We start from the raw sequence: 14,028 nt of genomic DNA, 5'->3' as shown, positions 1-14,028 counted from the left end.
CGCCCCGGGCGCCCTCCCTCCACCCCCAACCCCCGCCTCCCTCCCTCCCTCCCCCTGCGAGCCGGGCCGGGGAGCGCCGGGCGGCTGCGGCGCGAACCTGCTCGCGCAACCCTGAGCAGCTCTGGGCAGCCGTGCGTGAAGCCCGGACTCCGGGCGGGAGGGAGCCGAGGGGCGGGGAGCCGAGCTGGCATCAGCCCGCTCCCTTCGAGAAGGCGAGCGCACTCGCCGCTTCGGCCGAATAGCTGATCGGGGTACCGGGGGCGGGCGGGGACGGCGGAGAAGTGCTGACTTGGGGGTGGGACAGCCTGGGGTTGGGAGGTGCAGACTCAAGGAATCGGGGGAAGGGGGCGTGTTTTCCGGGATTCGGGACCAGGAAGGAGGGGGGATACTCTGGGGGCGGGTAGATGGCTGGGAGCTGCAGGGAAGGCAGGAGTGGTGTGCTTTGGCGTTGGGGTTCCCTAACGTCGTGGAATAATGCAAGGGGGAGAAAAAGACTGCTCTCGGGCACATCGGGGGACCGGGTTGGAGCGGCTTCTTCAAGAGACGGAGGGGGAGGAAGGGGCGGGAAGGGAGAGAAGGATGGTACTTCCACCCGCCCCCCCCCTCCCGCCCCCAGCAGCCCGGCCCCCGGGGCGGGGCGCCGCTCCGGCCCGCCCACTCCCCGGGACCATCCAGGCAGGGCCTGGCCCTGCCGGACTCGGCCCCCGCACACTCCCCTACCTCCGGCGCCCTCCCCCGTGCCACCCGCCGCCCCAGCCGCGTCCGGTGGAGAAGAAGCGGGCGCAGGGCCCACACGCCCTCAAAACTTCTTGCAAGTTCACTCCCACGCCTCCCGCCCCTTCGACTTCCAGCTCCCGGGCCAGGAAGGCCCATGCCTGCCACGGCCCCTCCCGCCTGGTTACATAAGGTCGCGGAGAAGCCGCCCCCCGGCCAGGGCCCGAAGGGAGGGGCTGGAGGGGCTCCCAGGCTCCGCGGGCAGCGCCGCCCCAGTCATGCGCCGGACGAGCCGGGCCGGCTAGACGGACGGCGGGGCGGGTGGCAGTGCGGCGCACACGGTCTAGCTCCCCTTTCCAGTCGACACCCCCACCCAGCCACCCACCTGTCTCGCGGACCCACGGGATCGGAGCAGCGGAGCCTGGGTCGGGAGTTCCGGGCCCTCCGCGTACCCCTTGCCCCCCGGTCCCGCTCACCTAGCTATGAAGGTCAATCCGTCCGCCGCCCGCGCCCCGCGACTCCGGCAACTTGTCCCAAGTTCAGGTGTCGGGCCCGAGAGCTGCGCCGGCCGCCCCCTCCCGGGCTCCTCAGGCTCCGCGCCACCGGGGAGGCCCGCCCCCGTCCGCCCTGCCCTCTGCCGTCGGCGCCGCCGCCGCTCCCTACGTCCAGCCCGCGGCCGCCGCCTCCGCTGTCACCGAGCCCCGCGCCCGGCGCCGGGGCTCCTGCTGTCACTCGGCACTCACTTCCCGCCGCGCCCGGCAGAGGGCAGCACCCTACCCCGCGGCCCCGCCCCTCCCGGCTCCGCCCCTCCCCGCCCTACCGCCCGTCTGCCTGCTGCAGAGCCCGCAGGGAAACGTAGTCCTCCCTGCTGGGCGACAGCTCTGCTAGGCACGTCGGGATTTGTAGTCCCAGCCTGCGGGCTCAGGCCTGTGCTGGGACTTGGCGTTTAATTTGGAAACTTGGATCCATTTGGTTTCTACCCCTTTTGCAAGTTTTCTCTTTTCAGGAAGTAATGTCACGAACCACAGATCATCACAATATGCCCTGTGGCCTATTTGACCCCAGTGAGAGGCGTGCAGTGCTCTGGCTTTCCTGGAGTCTAGGAAAGAGGTGGGGTCCCAGATGGTGTGTTGTTGCCATAGAAACCCCTCTGTGTCAACCCTCATCCTCCTGGTTTGGAATGGGGTACCAGACCTGGGTCTTGAGCATAAGGAACAAGGTTGATCAGCGTGGTGAAGGAAATATGACTATAAAATGGAGCCCACCTCCTCTCCCATCATGAGTTCTTCATTTATCTAGGTGGGGGCCCTCCCCACCTAGACCTCATTACCTGGAGCTTGCAGGTACACCACCACCATGTTGCTGAAAAGAGAAACTTCCTGACCTTTTCATGTCACCCTCCCCTGATGGACGGACGTCACAAGATCCTCTGGTGGCATCAGGTGATGTCTCCCTAAAGGACCCACATCTGTTACAATGCTCATTGTCCTCCAGCCTTCTTCTGAAAGCTCCTAGGGCAAACTTGATCACAGATAAGGAGGAAGAAGCCTAGATTTAAGACACATGGGACCCCTAGTCACACTGCTAGTGATATGTGTGGGGTAACTCTGGTGGTAGTTTGGTAAATTAGGTCAGCAGAGCATTTTGGACTGTGCCTTACAAAGGAATGCCCTGCCTGCATGCCACTACCACGGTCTTCCCTCTCCAGAGAGAAGATGTGAAGAGACTCCAAACTTTGAGGGGTACAGGGCCCACCCCCAAGCCTACCTCATGCCCTATTTCTCTTAGAAACTCAGTGACCCACGACGAACCTCCTAGAAACTCAGGAACAACATGGTCCAATAGAGACAAAGTTGCCTCTGATTCTTATTGTCCCGTTCCCTGAGCCTTACAGGCTGCGACTGCCCTCTAAAAACAACAGGATGGCCAACGTGGAGAAGAGCTGTTTATTATTAGAGAAAGTCCAGAGTCCAGAGAAGGGAGGCTAAATGCAGAGAGGAAGTGCAGAGAGAACCCCCTGTAGGGTGGAGTGTCCAGAGGGAGAAGGAAGCCCGGGAGTCCAGGCACTGAGTCTAGGCGGCCGTGGCAAAGCCCACCCTGTTGTTGCCCAGGTCATAGACGGAATAGTATGACCTGAGAAAGACGTCCCCAAGGATCCACAGGGGCTGGCCATTCTGGGAGGGTAGGTAGGTGACCTCCACGCCCAGGATGCAGTAGCTGTCATCGTTCTGCACAACACACAAGGGCAACACTCATTCATCAGCTCACAGGTGGACTGGGCACTGCTCAGCCCAGAGCCCCAGGCCAGCAGCACAGATACAGAAACGGATGAGCCCGAGTTTCTACCCTTGAGGCCTCACAGGCCAACTGTGGCTGAGGGCAGGTTGCAAGGGCCCTCCCTCTGCAGGATCTCCTCAACTCCTGGTAGTAAAGCCTTGGAGCTAGATCAACCTAGGTTCAAACCTTAGCTTCACCCTGACTAACAATGTAGCTTTAGGCCCATGAGTTAACCTCTCGAACCTCCAAGTTTTTACTTGTAAAATAAAAATTCATATCTCCCTCACTAAATGTTATGACGAGTCATCAGGAAAATGTAGATAAAGTGCTTCACTTGGTGGCTGACTCTTGTAAGTGCTCAATAGAGAGCCAGTGCCTCTCCCCCTTAATTAATAATAATTATTATTAATAGATGATTGTTCTGCTCTTTCACAGCCTGGTTCCAGAGAAGGGGGTTTAAAATCCATGAGAGGGGAAGAGAAATCAATGCTTCAAGGAAATGGCACAGTTAAGGGGACCGAGTGTTTCTGGCTCCTCACAGCTTCCTCCCACCCCTCACCCACCTCCATCCCTGACCTTCTGCCCAGCGGTTCAGCCTGCAGGAACCAGGACTTACATTGAGGATGTAGGAGGCGGGTGGCAGAGGGAACTGCACGCCATTGATGACAAAGGTGAGGGTGGGCAGGTTCTGGATGTTGTTACAGTCCACAGGAAACTGCAGAGAGGAACAGCGCCCGGGTCGCCTCATCTCCCCGCCAAGAGGACCTGCCAGCCCCATCGCTGCAGCCCCTGGGGTCCTGGGCCCGAGCCCCAAGTCTGCTCTTGGATTGGAGGCTGCAATACCAATACTGCTGGTGTTACCCATGAGGACTCGTGTACAGAACCTCCAAGTTGTAGAAGCTGCTGTACAGAGGGTGGGTTGTGGGGGAACCTGAGTCATCTTTCTCAAAACATGCCTCTTTCTTGAATTTCCCCCATGAAAGTTTAAATCTACACCTCTTCCCTGCAAGTGTCCTTTTAAAATAGGTCTGATGCACTACTCTGTGTAAAATAGATGGCTGATGGGAAGCTGCTGTATAGCACAAGGTGTTCAGCTGGGCGCTCTGTGGTGACTAGACGGGTGGAATGGCAGTGGCCGGGTGGGAGGTCAAAGAGGGAGGGGATGGATATATGCATGCCTCTAACTGATTCTCTTCGTTGGACAGCTTTACACAGCGTTGTAAAGCAACTATACCCCAATAAAAATTAAAATAATACATAAATAAAATACACAGGTGTGTAGAAAGTATATCTCATCAGCCCACCAGTTAGTGAGAATACCTTAATTATGCAAACCCTTTGGTAGGTTCAGGAGCGGGTAAGGATGGGGCAGGGCCCTGCCCCATCCACCTCCCAAGGTGGAGGTGAGGGAGCTCTGGATTCAAGAGTTATTCCTTGTCGCTCTCGGGCTTAGTCCCACAGCTCTTACTGCAAAGCCCAGCAGGTGTTTAAACTGTTTCCTCTAAGAGGTTGAAGCTCAGAGGAAATTCTGCCTATTAGTGACCTCCCATACCAGCACAGGCATCTGGCCCCCCTGAATCAGCCTTCGGCCCCCAGCCAGCCCCCGCCCCAGTCATCCCGGGGCCCCCACCTCCAGTGCCAGGAGGCAGCGAGAAGCACGGAGGCCAAGAATCAGGCTATTCCTGTGCTCCCAGGAAAAACCATAAATGCCCCCTGGCCGCTCCCCGGGAAAGGGCACGCCTCTGCTGCATGCACCTGTCCATACTGGTCCTCCTGGGCTCCTGTGGCCTGCAGAAGGGCACTCAGGAACTGCTGGGGCACCGTGAGCAGAGATGTGCCGGTGTCCACGATGGCCTGGCAGCCTGCGGAGCACCAGCCCGTGGCCTGGTTACCAATGAGGAACCTGAATGGTGAGAAGATGGGCAGTCTCAGCACCTCCCAGCTCAGGGCAGCTAGGGGCTGGGCCACAGCCACCGAATCAAGGTACGCCTCAGGAAGATAAAGATTCTACAGAGGTCAATCCAACCACCCCCCAGCCTCATAACAGTCTGTCCAAGTCCGCCTGAATGGCCATGTATTCTGTTTCTAAAAAGTTCCACAAATAGTTCTAGAAAGACTGATGGCCAGGGCTATTGATTCGTTGTAAATACTTTGAGTAAATTAGTCCCTCCCCCCACACACCCCAGTTTCTAATCTCTAAGGCCCTAGGGTTGGATGACAGGGTCTGAAATGTCTGGGATTCCAGACCCTGCCTCTTCCTGTGTTGTCCCCATCACACCCACCTTCTCCAGGCCAACCAGGGTCTTGAAACCCCAAGACCTGGATGTGTGTGTGCAACATCCTGCCCGAATGAAATGCTCACACCCCTGGGGCCCACCGCAGACTCACTCCTCAAAGCCAATCTGCCAGTACAGCTCCTGAGTGACGGGGGCCCAGTAGATCTGCCCTGTGTACAGGCAACTGTCCACACCCCCAAAGATGACTGCTCCCCCGTCCTGAGAGCCCTGTTGGCTGCAGAATGTAAAGTGAAAGGTAAGTTAGGAAGTGGCTGTGGGAAAGGCAAGAAAATAGAAGTCCTGCCCTGGCTCCAGACTGGGGCTCCCTGCGGCAGGGCTGTGTCTCCCCTCAGACTGGGGCTCCCTGAGAGCAGGGCTGTGTCTCCCCTCAGACTGGGAACCCCTCAGGCAGGGCTGTGTCTCCCCTCAGACTGGGGCTCCCTCAGGCAGGGCTGTGTCTCCCCTCAGACTGGGGCTCCCTGAGGGCAGGGCTGTGTCCCCTCAGACTGGAGCTCCCTAAGGGCAGACATTGTGTCCCCCACCTCTGACCAAGGCTGGGAATTCCCAGTGCCTCCGGCTCTCAAATGAGGCCGCTCCACCAAGTGCTTCCTCTGGGAAAGCCTCTGGTCATCTGGCCTGCAGCCCTGTCCCACCTCTCTCCTCTGCCTTTCACTTAATGCTGCTGGTGGAGCGTGTCAGCAGGAGCCTGACCGGGGCCCAGTTTGTTGTTTGCTGGAATCGGAGGGAGGAGGGGCCCAGGGGGAGTGGAGGGCACGACCTCCCTGTTAGACAGTAGACGAGCAGGAGAGTAGCACTGGGCAGCGATCCTCTGGGCTAAACTCAAGAGTACTTGTAAACAGAGGTCAGCAACCTTAGTAACAGGATAATATTGTTGAAATTCGGGTTCAAATGACTAAGCCCCAGAGAGTAGATGTAGACTATCTCTAGAAGGTGGTTGTCTAATTCTACAGAGGAAAGATGGAAAGTCCCCTCCAGGCCACCCACCCCTTCCCACCGCTTGGCTCCAGGGCCCGTCCACGTAAATGACCACTTTTGCTTGTGTTTGTGGTAAGAACAACAATTTGTTTGAGTTCATGGTGGACTGAGGCCAGAAGACCTGGCTAGAACAATAGATCAAAGGAGATGAAGCAATAGATTATTACACAAAAGAGGTGTCCAGGTAGAAAACATTTGGTCAGAAGGAAGTGAACTCACTGCAGCTCTGGGCAGGCATTTAGCCCTAGAGGTAGGAGAATAGTGAAAGTGTTAGCTGCTCAGTCGTGTCTGACTCACGGCGACCCCGTGGACTGTAGCCCACCAGGCTCCTCTGTCCATGGAATTCTCCAGGCAAGAATACTCGAGTGGGTTGCCATTCCCTTCTCCAGGGGATCTTACCCACCCAGGGATTGAACCCCGGTCTCCCTCATTGCAGGCAGATTCTTCACCATCTGAGCCACCAGGGAAGTCCCATAGTGGTAGGAGAAGCTGCAACAATGCTCCAGGCAGAGTTCTGCCGGAGGAAGGGGAGATTCTGTCTTGGCCAAGAAACGCAAAGAAGAGACTGAGTGGGCTGGGGACAGATGCAGGGATGGGGAGCACGGAAAAGGAAGAGTCAGAAGCCCAGGAGGAAAGGTCCTGCCAAATGCCTGCTGGGAATGCCTGCCTCCAAACTCCAAAGTGTTTGAACCTCAGCCGTCCAGGCCCGTGGAAGCTAGTGGGCTGGGAGCCAGGGACTGCAGGTAGTTCCTTAGCTGCTGAGGTAGAAGCTGAAGATGGGGCTGGTGAGGGCACCCTCCTGCAGCATGCCCTGAAGGACGGTGGTGGCCCCATCCACGGACAGGGAGGGGTAGGCCATGCCCATGATGCCATCAAACTTCGCATAGAGGAAATTGGTACCCGGCTCAGTCTTACTCAAGCCGAACTCCTGGTTGGGGACCTTGATGCCTTGGACCTGGAGGGGACGCAGAGGATGGGAAGTGATGAATGTAACTCCACACACCTGCCTCTGGATCCCCCTCCTGAGACCCATCTGTCTGTTCTTCATCCCTCCCTCACTTCTGCCACCTCGCTTCTTGACAGGTTTGTGAAAGCCACTTTCTCTTCCAAGGAGCCACCCTCACCTGCTGCAGCACCGCCCACCCCAACCTGCTTCTCCCTGAGGCTTTAAGCTCCTTAAGGAAAAGAAGCAGGTCATCCCAGTCACTCTGTGTCCTCACTACCTGGCACGTTGTGGCCCACAGTGAGGGGTCGATGAGTGAATGGATGAGCCTTTTCTGGTTTTTTTGGCTGCACCTCACAGCATGCAGGACCTTAGTTCCCTGACCAGGGATCAGCCCCCTGCATTGGAAGCTCAGTGTCTTAACCACTGGACCACCAAGGCAGTTCCTGGATGAGTCTCTAGTGTTATGATTTTCTGGCCTGTATGGTAGAGTATGGGCTTCCCTGGTGGCTCAGTGGTAAAGAATCTGCCTGCCAATGCAGGAGGCATGGATTCAATCCCTGGGTCAGGAAGACTCCCTAGAGAAGGAAATGGCAACCCACTCCGGTATTTTTGCCTGAGAAATCCCATGAACAGAGGAGCCTGGTGAGCTATACAGTCCATGGGGTTGCAAAAGAATCAGACACAACAGAGCAACTCAACAACAAACAATGGCAGAGCACTGGGTGTTTCCCATGTTTTTCAAAGGCCTCCGTCTAAGTCTCCCCATCAGACTCAGAACTATGAGGTTAGAATCGAGTTCACAGCCCCAAATTACCTTGCCTATATCCTAGGAAGAGGTGAGGGCTCAGCCGGCAGCATCACTCACCGTCAGAGTATCATAGCCTAAGATGCCAGTGAGGCTGCCGCTGCCATACTGCAGGGAGAAGGTCTGCTCATTGGTGGAGTAGGTGGAGGATAGGCTGTGGTTGAAGCGGGTGTGGCTGGCTGCCGGGAAGGGAAAATTCGGGAAGTCATGCTGGCCCCCTCTAAGGTCTGCAAGGCTGCCCACTTGTCTCCCAGCCTGTACTCACATCCTATAGCCTCAGCACACACACACACACACACACACACACACACCCCTCCCCCTGCCAGCCAAGGAGTCAGATGGTAGCCAACTGACATTCCTGGCATTGGAAGACCCTTAAGAACTGGACAGCTTTGACCCCAAAGCACCCACCCCCCCAACCTAACATAATCACAGAATCGCCAGATGCCCTAGGATGATGACCTCCCTAGGATTGTAGTGTGGGCAGGTTGTATAGTATCTATCTCCATCTTCCTGGCCCCCAGCAGATCTCCTGATACATGGCAAGTGTCGAGAAATTACTCATCAGATGAAGGAGTGCATGGACCTCCAGGGTATTCTCTGAAACTTCCCTCACCCCAGGGAAGAAGCTGGCCACACCAGGATCCTGAGACAGCCTAGGATGGGGCCAGCGAGGGACCTTCTGGACTAGAGGTGTCAAGACCCAAACCCCAAGGCTTTGGCAGGGGCCAGGCCCGCCCTAGGAAGTGTGCATCTCCAAAGACAGTGACAGGAGGAGGACCACGTCTATGTCCTTCTCCCGGGTCCTTGGGAGAGTTCAGTAAGAACTTAGTAAATCGTGGTGGGGGAGTAGCATAGAAAGAGTGTTGTAGAGTGGAGTGGGCCGGAATGGCATTGCCCAGAGTGAACAGAACGAGGTGGAGTGAGCTGGGCTAGGCTGGAGTAGGTGAAGGAATATGTCCTGGTAATCAGAGAGGGGCCACCCACGCTCATGGCCAGTTCCTTCCCTCTGGCTGGGACATGTGCTGTGTGACACTGGACAAATCCCTGGACCTTTCCAGGACTGGAGCTCCCTGCCCACCCCACCTCCCCGCCCCCCAGCAATCTTTAGGAAAGTGCAGCCTTTCCCCAGCAGGTGTCAGTGCCCTCCCTTCCGCAGCCCAGCACTCACTGCAGGCCTGGCTCTGGCAGTAGACAGAGGGCACCCACAGGTTGGATGAGCCGGTATCAAAAAGGACCAAGAAGTTCTGTGGTGGCGTCCCAATGCTGATCTCGCCAAAGTAAGCAGCCTGGGTGGGGAGGAAGGGACATGGGGCAGGCTCTTAGCTCTGGGTGGGGGTCGGGGGTGGGTCCTGCTTGTGGTGGGGGCATTGGAGTCACTCTAGTGCTCTTCCCATCAGGCCCAGCCTTCTCCATGGCCAGAGCAGCAGAGTGGCCAGCCCCACAGCCCACACCACAAGCAGGGGCTCGAGCCTGCCCTCCACACTTGCCCAGAACCCACAGGCCCTCAGTGTGAGCCCGCCTGGGGCAGCAGCAAAAGTCTGCGTGGACTCAGCTGCCAGCTCATCAGGGGTCCCTTCGTGCTTTCTCAGGCAATGAAGTCTCCGGGTTGGCAGGCAGGTCTGAGAGACAGGGGCAGCCTCCAGGGGGCAAGTGGGAGGGTGCAGAGAGGGAGAGTGCGGCTCACAGCCCAGGCCTGGCCCTCAGCCTTTGGCAGCAGGAGAAGGGGGAGCCGCAGGGGAGGGTCAAGACTCACGTCCATGTAGTCCATGGTCTCGGTGGCCACACTGAAGTCACCAAAGCGGTACTTCTGGGCCGGGTCGTGCTTGTAGGTCCTCAGGAAGTCCTCCAGGAGGCCCTTCTCCTTCATGGTCTCACGGATGGACTTAAATTTCTTCAAGGGGATTCTGCAGAAGGGCTGGGGTCAGGGCAGGGCCTCCCTCTTTCCTACTGCGCCTCTAATATCCCAATCTCTCTCTCCATCCCTAACTGCCTCAGGCTCCCCGTCGCTCTGTCCCCGGGGTCCGTTGCTTGTATGTGTCTGTCTCCCTCTTTCTCCATTTCTGTCTCGATCTCTGGCTCTCTCTGGCTCTTTCTCCCTCTGCCTCTCTTTTTCTCTTGGAAAACTCTTCTCAGGACTTGCTCCAAGATTCAGAAGACAGCTACCTTCACCCAGGCCTGCCCCGACCTCATCCCATGGGTTGTCATCCCACCCTGGTCCTCCACTCTCAAATACCCCATAAACTCTTTCCCAGGAAGGGGAGAGGAACTTTAGACATTACTCTTTGGAGGATTTGTGTGGTTGGTTTGTTTGTTTTGGCTGTGTTTGCTGGATCTTTGTTCCCTGACCAGGAATTGAACCCACGCTCTGGCAGTGAAAGCGCAGAGCCCTTAACCAGTGGACCACAAAGGAATCCCCAATTTGTGCATTTTTAAAAAAAGGTTTCAGAGGGACTTCCTTGGTGGTTCAGTGGTTAAGACTCTGCACTCAATGCATAAGGCACAGGTTCAATCTCTGTTTGAGAAACTAAGATCCCACATGCTGCACAACACAGAAAAATAATAAATTAAAAAGCAATACATAATTCAAAAAATAAAAAGGCTTCAGAGATGGCAAAGTTAACCCCAAAGGGAGTCCCCCGGATTGGTGGCCCTCAGGCAACTGGCACCGGCTGGATGTGACAGAGCACGGGCCCCAGGGAGCCGTACTAGACTGGGGACTCAGAAGACAGGGTCCTAGTTCTGCTGCTCCGGGTCTGGCCTGGGTCAGTCATGCTCCTCACAGGAGGCAGGGACCATGGGGAGGTTGGCTGGACTGGTCCAGAGCCCAGATCAGCCTCTGGAACTGGAGCTCCTGAATTATGGGTTTCTGCCCGTGCCTTCCCAGACCTGCCTGCTTCCATTGCCCAGGGGTCTCTGCCAGTGTCCCCAGGCCTTGCTCCAGGCTTCTGGATTCCTGCTTCCTTCCCCATCTCTTCCCCATTCCCTCAAGACCCTGCATTCTCCAGAAATTCTCTGCTAAACCCCTTCACCTTGAGATATGAAGGCTGATGATTGCTTCACACCAACACGACTCCAGAATTTGCAACTCAAAGAAGTTTCTGAGAGAAGCCAACTTTCCACCAAATAAAATGCCCTTTTAATGGTGCAATCGCAGGCAATGAGGCAGGCTGGGCGCCCTTTTGATGTCCTGTGAGCTTGGCTGCCTTATCCCCTTTCCCCTGGCACCTCAGCGTATAGAGATTACATGACTGGTGTTTCTGCTTAGATGATTTGGCATCTGTCAAATAAATTTGGGGCCCTTAAGAAAACTTCTAGCAAACATCTCCCTATCTAGAAATAATTGTACCAGCCTTTCAAGGTCTTTTTTTTTTTTTTTTTTTTTTTTTTCAGGCAGAAGTTGCCCCTACTCTCTCTGTTTCTGGTCTATGCTTTATCATCAGTGGGGGAACGGATGGTGCTTCTCCCTCCTACTGGAAGCTCCCTGAAGGCAGAGGCCATATCTCTTCCCATCCTGAGATCTGTCCAGTGCCTACTCAGGGAGCCTTCCCTGCCTCAGAGCAGAAGGAGGTCAGCCAGAGAGCTTCCGTGTCCCTTCCAACACGTGAGGACAGCAGAACGATGGGGGGTATGTATATGAACTAGGAAGCAGATTCTCAACCAGACACCAAATCTACTGGCACCTTGATCTTGGACTTCCCAGCCTCCAAAACTTTGAGAAAAAAATTACTGTTATTTATAAGTCATCCAGTCTATAGTAGTTTTGGTTTTTTTTTTTTTTTTACTTGTTATTTTCTATTGGGGTATAGCTGATTAGGGCTTCGTGGGTAGCTCAACTGGTAAAGAATCTGCCTGCAATGCAGGAGATCCTGGTTCAGTTCCTGGGTGGGGAAGTTCCCTTGGAGAAGGGATAGGCTACCGAATCCAGTATTCTTGGGCTTCCCTGGTGACTCAGACGGTAAAGAATTCACCTGCAATATGAGAAGTCAGTTCAGTCGCTCAGTCATGTCCGACTCTTTGCGACCCAATGAACTGCAGCACGCCAGGCCCCCCTGTCCATCACCAACTCCCAGAGTCCACCCAAACCCATGTCCATTGAGTTGGTGATGCCATCCAACCATCTCATGCTCTGTCGTCCCCTTCTCCTCCTGCCCTCAATCTTTCCCAGCATCAGGGTCTTTTCCAATGAGTCAGCTCTTCGCATCAGGTGGCCAAAGTATTGGAGTTTCAGTCTCAACATCAGTCCTTCCAATGAATAGCCAGGACTGATCTCCTTTAGGATGGACTGGTTGGATCTCCTTGCAATATGGGAAACCTGGGTTCAATTTCTGGGTTAGGAAGATCCCCTGGAGGAGGGCATAGCAACCCACTCCAGTATTCTTGCCTGGAGAGTCTCATGGACAGAGGAGCCTGGCAGGCTGCAGTCCATTGGATCGCAAAGAGTTGGACATGGCTGAGCAGCTAAGCACAACACAGCACATAGCTGATTAACAATTTGTGAGAGTCTCAGGTAGATAGCAAAGGGACTCAGCCAGGCATGTACATGTATCCATTCTCTCCCAAACTCCCCTCCCATCCAGGTTGACACATAATACTGAGCAGAGTTCTCTGTGCTATAAGGTAGGTCCCTGTTGGTTATCCATTTTAAATGTAGCAGAGTGTACACATAGATCCCAAACTCCTTAACTATCTCTTTCCCCAGTTCTTCCCTCCTGGCAACCATAAGTTTGTTCTCTAAGTCTGTGAATCTGTATCTGTTTTGTAAATAAGTTTATTTTTTAAAAAAGCTGCCAGGGCTCCTATCCCAGCATTCAGGCCCCAGACTCACTTGACCAATGCTGCTGCCTCCAAGGCCTGGAGGCAGACCAAGGCCAGTACCATCCACTTCATGATGCTGATTTCCAGCTGGCTGCAGCAGAGGCAACTCTGAGTTGAGCTGTTGCAGTGGAGTGAAAGCCTGAATAGTCCTTCCTGCTTTATACCTCTGGGACCCAGCCCAGTCCCTGCCTCCCTGCCCTGGACAAGCATGATCTCAACCCTGGGTGTACCCTGGGCTCCCTGTATCAGTCGTCTCTGTGTGTTTTCCTTTGTGAGGGTGGCATCAAAGGACTTTTCATCCTATTGACTTTTGAGAACAAGCAGTGGAGGCCAGGAGGTGTGAGCGATGAGATCAAACTTGCCGAAAGATGGAGTGGCAAAATGACTTCTTTGCCCAGGAACCAGAGGTGTGAGCTGGGCATTTTGGGGTGAGGGCCAGAGGAGGGCAGAATGAGGGCTGTAGGGTCTATAGGCAGGTCTACAGAGAAGTCCGTAATTCCAAAACTTCGGAACAAAAAAACTCTTTGTTGTGGGGCTGTCCTGGGCATTGTAGGATGTTGAGCAGCACCCTTGGCCTCTACTCACTAGATGCCAGTAGCAGTCCCCCAGGTGTGACAACCAACAATGTCTGCAGGCACAGCCCAGCTTCCCTTTCGGGAGCCAAATAGTTGAGTGTCACTGGTCTAGAGGTGATACACTCAAAGATTCTGGCTTGAGTCAGGGTTCAAGTACTCCCAAGCCCTTGAGGGATGCAGTTAGGGTGTCTGGGGCATGATGGGGTCAGTAGCTAGGATAAAGGTAATGATGATGGTGGGAATGATGGCGGCATTATTAGCATGGATGCAGGTGATGGAGCTGGGTCGCCAGTGACTGAAGTCAGAGCGACCGGGGGTAGCTCTAGAGGACTTCCTGGTCAAACGGGGCATTTGGGGAAATTCTCATCGTAGTTCAGCAAGCGCTCAGGACACCCACCTGTAAGCCACACTGGCTTCTGGTTGTCCAGACACTGGTCTGCAGCAGCAGGAGGCCTGGGCAGGGGCATGGGAACAGGGGGCCGTCCCAGGCCCTGCTTCTTCTGTCTCTCTTCTTCTGTCCTGTTGCAACTCTGCCCATGTCTTTAGTTCTCCTAAAACACCTGTGTCCTCCATTACCCTCTTCCCCAGCCCTCATCTGTCCTCCTTCCTGCTCTGAGCCTG

At 55.4% G+C, this 14,028-nt stretch overlaps 2 protein-coding genes across 3 annotated transcripts in view; both read right to left on the bottom strand.

Moving 5' to 3' along the window:
- Positions 1 to 1,466, bottom strand: part of TFEB (transcription factor EB) — a 48,331-nt gene extending 46,865 nt beyond the window's left edge. For both annotated transcript variants that reach the window (XM_044930197.2, XM_025270100.3), the window contains exon 1: positions 1,191 to 1,466. The gene's annotated coding sequence lies outside the window, so the exon portion shown is untranslated. The remainder of the gene's footprint in view (positions 1 to 1,190) is intronic.
- Positions 1,467 to 2,644: 1,178 nt separating this feature from the next.
- PGC (progastricsin) lies at positions 2,645 to 13,033 on the bottom strand. The gene is made up of 9 exons (XM_045163065.1): positions 12,843 to 13,033; positions 9,771 to 9,921; positions 9,186 to 9,303; positions 8,075 to 8,193; positions 7,023 to 7,218; positions 5,380 to 5,506; positions 4,747 to 4,894; positions 3,608 to 3,706; positions 2,645 to 2,942 (listed from the first exon to the last, which is right to left on the bottom strand). Exons 1-9 carry the CDS (start codon positions 12,902 to 12,904, stop codon positions 2,787 to 2,789), a joined length of 1,176 nt encoding a protein of 391 aa, XP_045019000.1. The 5' UTR covers positions 12,905 to 13,033; the 3' UTR covers positions 2,645 to 2,786.
- Between the last annotated feature and the right edge of the window lie 995 nt (positions 13,034 to 14,028).

Source organism: Bubalus bubalis, chromosome 2 (assembly GCF_019923935.1).
Source record: "Bubalus bubalis isolate 160015118507 breed Murrah chromosome 2, NDDB_SH_1, whole genome shotgun sequence".
NCBI classification, from domain to species: Eukaryota; Metazoa; Chordata; class Mammalia; order Artiodactyla; family Bovidae; genus Bubalus; species Bubalus bubalis.
This window is presented reverse-complemented; position numbering and strand designations above follow the sequence as displayed.

Excerpts from the sequence above, each read along its gene's own strand:
- PGC (XM_045163065.1), bottom strand. The coding sequence starts at position 12,904 with ATGAAGTGGATGGTACTGGCCTTGGTCTGCCTCCAGGCCTTGGAGGCA. Across the intron at positions 8,194-9,185 it reads CTGCCAGAGCCAGGCCTGCA|CCAGCCACACCCGCTTCAAC; the intron begins GTGAGTGCTGGG and ends CCTTCCCGGCAG. Across the intron at positions 3,707-4,746 it reads AGGAGGACCAGTATGGACAG|TTTCCTGTGGACTGTAACAA; the intron begins GTGCATGCAGCA and ends TCCTCTCTGCAG.